General features: G+C 31.2%; 1 protein-coding gene across 2 annotated transcripts in view; it reads left to right on the plus strand.

The window, feature by feature from the left end:
- LOC143063975 (beta-mannosidase-like) overlaps positions 1-7,915 on the plus strand; it is a 32,001-nt gene extending 24,086 nt beyond the window's left edge. For both annotated transcript variants that reach the window (XM_076236454.1, XM_076236453.1), the window contains exons 15-17: positions 312-625; positions 2,684-2,869; positions 4,375-7,915. In XM_076236454.1, coding sequence (XP_076092569.1) covers positions 312-625; positions 2,684-2,869; positions 4,375-4,611 — 737 coding nt within the window. In that variant the 3' untranslated portion in view covers positions 4,612-7,915. The remainder of the gene's footprint in view (positions 1-311; positions 626-2,683; positions 2,870-4,374) is intronic.
- Positions 7,916-8,177: the final 262 nt, after the last annotated feature.

The raw sequence follows: 8,177 nt of genomic DNA on the forward strand, positions 1-8,177 counted from the left end.
TACATTACTTATAATATAGTTTATATATTAAATATATTTCATATGAAAAAAGTGGAAAGTATTTAAATGACTTTGGTGTGATTATTTTAGCATTTTAGTAAAACTAAAACTTTACCCCAAATTTTCCACGTTTCCCCTGAAAGCAAAATTTATATAAAAATTTTTTAAAATTTGAGGGGGACAATTTTTATCCTCAAGATTTCAATATTAAAAAGGCAATTTCTTCAAAATCCATGTTGACTAACAACTTAGCACAAAAACTTCAGTGATGAGTTTGCCTATATGTAAATCCTGCTATATTTTTTTTTCAGAGTACTCAGGAAAATGGAAGATGCTGCATTACTTTGCCAAAAACTTTTTTGCTCCGCTTTTAATTTCACCAACACAAGAAGGGAACAATATAGAGGTTTACATCATAGTAGACCAGATCCCATCTTCTGTACACAGACATCCACAGACAGGCCAGGTTCACTTCCAACCAATCACTAACTTATTTGCACCATGGAATCCACATCCTCAGTCACATAATAAACAACAGTCAAATGTGACATCTGGTACCTTGTACATACAGATGTACTCATGGGATAGTTTAACACCACTTCATACTTGGACACAAAATTATAATGTAAGTTTAATGCTACTTAATATATTAATGATCATTATTATTACCGCCAAATGGTGGGTTGCCTTATTGTGATCAGTCTGAAAGTCCGTTCACCTGTCCGTCCATTACAAATTGTATCTGCTCAATATCTAGAGAACTGTTATGATTTCAAAGTTAATGCTTGACTTGTATGTTAAACAACACCAGAGGGTGTCTCATAATGTATGTACAATGGCCTAGGTCAAAGGTCCAGATCAAAAACTGGTTTCAGTTTATTACCCCATGTCCTATGGTAAAGATGCAATTTTTTTACCACATGCTATTCACAACTGGGCCCACAGAGCTGGCTCCCATCCCTTGATGTCTGGTTTCTTCTAAATTTGTTCAATATTTTGTTTTGGTAAAGAACTGGAATAGAATTCTATGTTTAAGGTGGTACCTAACACCAAGAAGGTTATATGAAGAGAGTGAACACTCTGCTTGATACAAAATTAGCATCCCCAGAATAGCAGTTCGATCAGAGAAAAAGGATAAAAATATAAAGAAACGGACAAGTTTATCACCCACTTGACATCGCCCTCTGATGTACCGGGCTATTACAGCGAACAGTTCGGACTTATAGATAAATCGCATATGTCACGTGATTGTTATCAGTGACTGGGTCATTAAAGTTCAGGTGTATTTTTGTTACAATGCAGTGTATAGATGTTAATGATATGGATAAAAGATTTGACACACAATTTCAAAATTAATTGTCTGTCTAAGGTGAAAAAAGATAAAGAAATGACAAAGTTATGAGGGTTTAAAGTAAAGTTAGTGTGTGAATTTTATTTAGCACTACATTGCTTTAAACAAAGAAATGTGCTACGCCTTTCAATTTCTGTTTATGAGAATTGGCAGGTAATAATCATAGAAAATATACCTATATGCAAAGTACTTTAGTTACGGTGACCGGTAACGACTGGAAAGAATATTTGCAATTGAAACATAAAGAAATTTATCAGGAACAAGGTAAAAGTGACTTTCTGTTGATATTAACATTGACAGCAATGAGATGGATATTCATTTCATTTCTACTGATAATAAGTTTACTTATAACATAAGATTTTAATTTTTAATTACTTAATAAGTAATTAAGGTCCAGATTTTGAAATTGCGTGTCAAATTTTTTATCCATATCATTAACACCTATACACTGCATTGTAACAAAAATACACCTGAACTTTAATGACCCGGTCACTGATAACAATCACATGACATATGCGATTTATTTATAAGTCCGAACTGTTCGCGGTAATAGCCCGGTACATCAGAGGGCGATGTCAAGTATTTAATAATAAATATCCCAAGAAATCTTTTTAACATGTTAATAATTGTATATCCAGTCAGTTTATGACACCTCGGGTGTTTCCATTCTTACTCGGGTATGTAATTAGGACAAAGTTGGCCTCTGTGACAGAATCTATCTCGACTAATTAACACCCACTTACAGAAAAGTCAGTAACATTTTATGTGTAATTATCGTCTTTCGTCCTCTCTCCTTCTCATATAACCTCCTTGCTAACACCTTGACTAAAATTAATTTGACTCGTTTAATTTTCATAAAATTTTGACAAAACATTTTCTTTGACCCTTTGACATAAATATGAAAATTTCAAAAGATTTGAACCAGACACATTATGGGAAAAAATTGGTTGGAAAAATAGCAGTTTGACTAACACCAGTTTTGATCATTGAAAAGCTCAATATTTCCTTAACCATACAACATTATTAAAACATTTAGCTGATTTTAAAGAGTTATCTCCCTATAGTGTTAGGTACCACCTTAATAGTTATGTATTTCATCAAATTTTGATAATTGTAAAAGATCATTTTGAGACTTCTACAACATATTAATAAGTTTAAAGCTTACAATGAGTATGATTTCTCATACATATTATTGCACGTTAACCTGTCTTAAACTCACAATCATGTCTGTTTCAATGACTTTACAGTGATCTTTGCTTTCAAATCTATTTCATCAATTTATTTGAATAATCAGTGGGTGTGTTAGTGTATTGTTGTTTTCTTTATTTACAGTTACAGAAGACAACTGACATGGTATTTCAAGCTGATGTTGATGCCATGATGTCTACAGCTGGATGTATCAGAACAAAAAATTGTTTTCTTTATTTCCACTTAGGGGATCCAGTTAATGGTCCAACCAACTGGTTTTCACTTTCAACTTTTAAAGATGCAATTGGTTTACAAAATGCATCAATACAGGTTTGTTAAATGTGATGATATATATATATATATATATATATATACTGTGCGTTCATTATTATTCATGAGTTACTAAATTATGTCAATTTCTTGTGTAAAGCACTATTTTAAATGTTTAACTGATTGCAAATTTACTATAAACACTGAATTTGATAGAACAGTAAAATCAACAGGCAATGAAAATTGGTACCCACTGAAAATGAATGAATCTTCATTAATGTGTATAAAAATTATTTCTGAGTCAGATTTGTGATTGTCAACGTGTCATTTGAGAAAGTTCTACATTCAGAAGTAAATGTCTTTTTAAAATGGGTGATTTGATTCTACGTTCATGTGTAGGGGTCCTCTGACTATGTTTATGGTTGAGGGATTCATAGAGGATTAAACACATTTTCATAGAGTTTATTGATGTGTAAACTGGTCATGGGGCCATTAACTCAGAAACTTGAAAAACTTCAGAGTACTTTGATGTAAAGATTGTGAGTCAATGACCCAGTTTAAGCAAAAAATTGCCTCAACCAAATGTTATTATTTTATATACAATGCTTATTAACACAAAACCAAAATTAAGTTAGAATTTTGGTTGAATCATTTTTACCATTCCTTTACAACTGGAAAATTTACCCTTTTGTTTTTGTTTCTGTTTTTAAACTAAGATTGCCTCAACCAACTGTTATCAAACTTATACACAATATAAAAAAGAAGATGTGGTATGATTGCCAATGAGACAACTCTCCACAAGAGACCAAATGACACATAAATTAACAACTATAGGTCACCGTACGGCCTTCAACAATGAGCAAAGCCCATACTGCATATACAATGCTTATTACCTCAGATCAAGTACAAATTTTGGAAGTGCACTTTTATCGGTCTCCAGTTATGTCTTTTTATAACTATAAGCAAATGGGGGCACCATATGGTCCCATGGATACATTCCCCATTAGTTTGAAATATTCTATTCATATATGACATATAGTTTTAAGTTCTAAATACTGTGGATTCATTTATTTTTTGTGGATACCAATTTTCGTGGATTTAGGAAAAATTGCATATTTGTGGATATTTAATTTTGTTGATTTGGCAAAGTCTGCATACATTTCTCATGTGTTCCTTAAGAAAATTTGTTATTCGTTGAACTTTTAAATTAGTGGTTCCCCTGTACCTGAAAATTGTTTTCAACGAATATTAACGAATCCACAGTAGATATTTTCATTTATAAAATTATGAGTATAAGGACTTCAAGATTTCCTTCAATGAGACAGCAACTTAACAACACAAAACACCAGGAGACAATCAGATGTCAGCATGAGGTAATCAACAATAGACACGTATCATACAAAAATCCAAACTCAAAAATTGACCAAAGTAAGAAAATTCAGAATTTATTTTTTTGTAAAGAAATCTGTAATATGATAATCACCATAATTGTTTGCTTTTTATTATTGATAAATATTCAAGAAACACATATTTACCGAAAAACTGCTGTTAACAAATTTTTTCAGATAATTGATGTAAAAGAAACAGTTCCTATGAAAGAATTTAACATCACACTACACAGTAAAGCTGTAGCCCCATTTGTATGGTTGGATGCCTACAAAACAATGGGAAGATTTAGTGATAATGGATTCTTAATGGTACAGACCCAGAAAGTAGTAACATTCTATGCCTGGAATGACATAAGTGCTGCTAACCTAAAGGCCATCTTGAATGTCAAATCATTAATGGATATTTACTTTTGATTATTTTATTGTTACAGTATAAAGTACTGCAAACCAACTTATTTTCGCAAATATTTTATTTCGGGTTTTATTCTCTCTAGTCTTCTTTGCTGCTATTTATTTTCGCGATTTTCTAATTTACTTGATGTATTTTAATAAGGAAAGATACAAATAAAAAATATTCGCGACGATATATATTCGTGTTATTTTTCTAAACACGAAAATTGCAAAAAAAAAAATTGCTCGCGAAAATAAGTTGGTTTACAGTATTCAGTTTGAATGATAAACTAATGATCATGATGTGAAAATTCTATATCAAATCCAGACTTAATTTTAAATAGAAATTATACAGTAAATTCATTTGTTTTTCAATTCTGTACAGTTATACATGCTTTGCTGGTAAAGTGTGAAAAAAGGTCTCTTTAAAGGAACAAATTCAATGTGGAAATTGTTGTTTTTTTGTTATGAATAGAACACCTATTGTTTGATGTGGAAATTTAAATCCTGCATGTTAAGTTTATGCATTGAAATCAACAAATTATTCACATATTCATAATTGACTTGTGATATGCAGGCACATAAAGAATGTAGCAGGGTAACAGTGTACATTGTATTGTTGTTTGAAAATCAGTAGGGTAAATATTTATTTTGATAATTAAAAAAAATATATGAATGTAAATTAATATTCCAAGTTTATAACTAATATTTTTTAATTCTGAAACAAGATTTGTGATTATTTTATTACCTAGTCTTTAAGATGTTTACATTCTTTATATAGTTAATGATGGTTTCCAGTACAGGATCCTTAAGACCAGACCTTTCACCATGGCAAAGGGTCAAAATGCTGTTTCAATTTGCAGCTCAAATTCATCTTTTCATCTTTTCATACTGATCAAGTGGTTAAAAGTCAGCTCATACTTTAAAGCACCATGAATGGTTTCATAATACACATACCATATTAGGGATAAAAAGTAGTTTAGGTGGTAACAGTAAAGTAGATAAAACATTCCCATAAGTTATGGATTTTGAAGGAAAAATACTGTAGTGTTTTGCACTTTTTAGCTCACATGGCCAAAGGGCCAAGTCAGGTTTTCTCATCACTTTGTGTCCATCGTCAATCGTCGTCCGTCGTCGTCTGTCGTCGTCGTCGTTTTCATTCGTCCTTAGCTTTTACAAAAATCTTCTCCTCCGAAACTATTGGGCTAAATTAAACCAAACTTGGCCAAAATCATCATTGGGGTATCTAGTCTAAAAAATGTCTGGCATGACCAGGCCAACCAACAAAGATGGCCGCCATGGCTAAAAATAGAACATAGGGGTAAAATGTAGATTTTGGCTTATAACTCTGAAACCAAAGCATTTAGAGAAAATCTGACAGGCTAAAATTGTTTATCAGGTAAAGATCTATCTGTCCTGAAATTTTCAGACGAATCGGACAACTGGTTGTTTGGTTGCTGCCCCTGAATTGGCAATTTTAAGGAAATTAGACCGTTTTTTGGCTATTATCTTGAATATTATTATAGATAGAGATAAACTGTAAACAGCAATAATGTTCAGAAAAGACATTTTTAAGTAAGATCTACAAATAAGTATATATATGACTAAAATGGTCAGTTGACCCTCTTAAGGTGTTATTGCCCTTTATAGTCATTTATTTACCAATTTTTCATAATTTTTTCTAGTCCTTTACAAAAATCTTCTCTTCTAAAACTACTGGTCCAAATTTAACCATACTTGGCCGTAATCATCATTGCTTAAACCGTAGTTTAACAAATGTGTGCGGTGACCCTGCCAACCAACCAAGATGGCCACCATGGCTAAAAATAGAACATAGGGGTAAAATGTAGATTTTGTCTTATAACTCTGAAACCAAAGCATTAAGAGCAAATCAGACATGGGGGTTAAATTATTTTGCAAGTCAAGATCTATCTGCCCTGAAATTTTCAGATGAATCCGACAACTGGTTGTTGGGTTGCTGCCCCTAAATTGGAAATTTTTAAGGAAATTTTGCTGTTTTTGGTTATTATCTTGAATATTATTATAGATGGAGATAAACCGTAAACAGCAATAATGTTCAGCAAAGTAAGATCCACAAATAAGTCAACATGACCAAAAAGGTCAGTTGACCCCTTAAGGAGTTATTGCCCTTTATAGACAATTTTTAATAATTTTGTAAATTTTGTAAATTTTTGTAAATTTTGTAAATTTTTGTAAATTTTAACAAAATATTTTCCTCTGTAACTAATGGGGCAAGTTCATTATAAACTGAGATAATTGTAAGAAGCAAGAATGTTCAGTAAAGTAAGATCTACAAACACATCACATCACCAAAACACAATTTTGTCATGAATCCATCTGTGTCCTTTGTTTAATATGCACATAGACCAAGGTGAGTGACACAGGCTCTTAAGAGCCTCTAGTTTTTTTAATCCTTTGTCAAATTAAATAGTTGCGTAAAAATTTTGTAAAAAAGCAAAAGAGTTTATGTTCTACATTTGGTCCGAGTACAGTTATCATCCCTTGATTTTCGTTGTCCACGAATATAGTTGCTAGTGTGGATAGTGTGTTACTTAACAATCTTTTTTACATCCCTTCCAATTTATTTCTTCATGTTTTATGCTTCAAATAGCAAGTAGGGGGATAAAACTACACTGTGAAAAAATTTGATTCATGAATTTTAAGATAAAGCAGTGATTTGGTCCAGCTGAAAAAGGTTTAAAAATAAGTATTTCGGAAGTTGTCAAAAGATTTAAAGACCCCCTGAACATTAAATTGTCCATATTTAGAGTTAGAGCTGATGAAGTTTTCTATAATTTTGATATAATTTGTCCCTAAAGTAATACATAACACTGTACAAATATTATTTAGAAAGTGCAGGTTGGATTTTTTTTATTTCCATTTATTGTCTAAAAGAAATGCACTACGAAATAACTGTGTACTCGGACCATTTAACATTCCTTGTTGTTGCTTAATATTTAAGTATCATTATTGATAAGTATTAAATTTTTAGTATTATTTGTGTATTGTATGGTGTTTTAATTTTGTATTGTATGTAACAAGACTAGTGTAAGAGTTTTGCTCATTGTCAAAGGCAGTACAGTGACCATTAGTTGTTAACTTCTATGTCATTTGGTTTCTGGTAGAGAGTTGTCCTATTGGCAATCATACCACATCTTCTTATTTTATAGGTGGTTAAATTTGTAGAGTACAAACATGTATGCAATACATCCTTATTATATACTATAGATACTTAAATTATTTATTTGTTGAATTATCAATCAAATTATATATTTTTATAATTGTTGAATAAAAATTATTACATATATTTATTATTCAGTTGTTCTTAACTCCATTTTATGTTCTGAATTTAAAGAGAAGGATCAACTTATGCTTATTTATATGATCAAACTCGACAACCACAGAATTTCAATGTCATTTGGACCATGTAATCTCAGTTATCTGTTGTCTTCTGGTTGCCATTCAAAAGTCTTAAACTTTTCTCTGTATTTTTTGTGCTAATTTTTTTTTTGATCAAAATTGTATTTTAGGTTTTGTTCCATCAAGAAATTTGTTAGAAATAGTGTGAC

The sequence above is a fragment of the Mytilus galloprovincialis genome, chromosome 2, assembly GCF_965363235.1.
Source record: "Mytilus galloprovincialis chromosome 2, xbMytGall1.hap1.1, whole genome shotgun sequence".
In the NCBI taxonomy this organism is placed as follows: domain Eukaryota; kingdom Metazoa; phylum Mollusca; class Bivalvia; order Mytilida; family Mytilidae; genus Mytilus; species Mytilus galloprovincialis.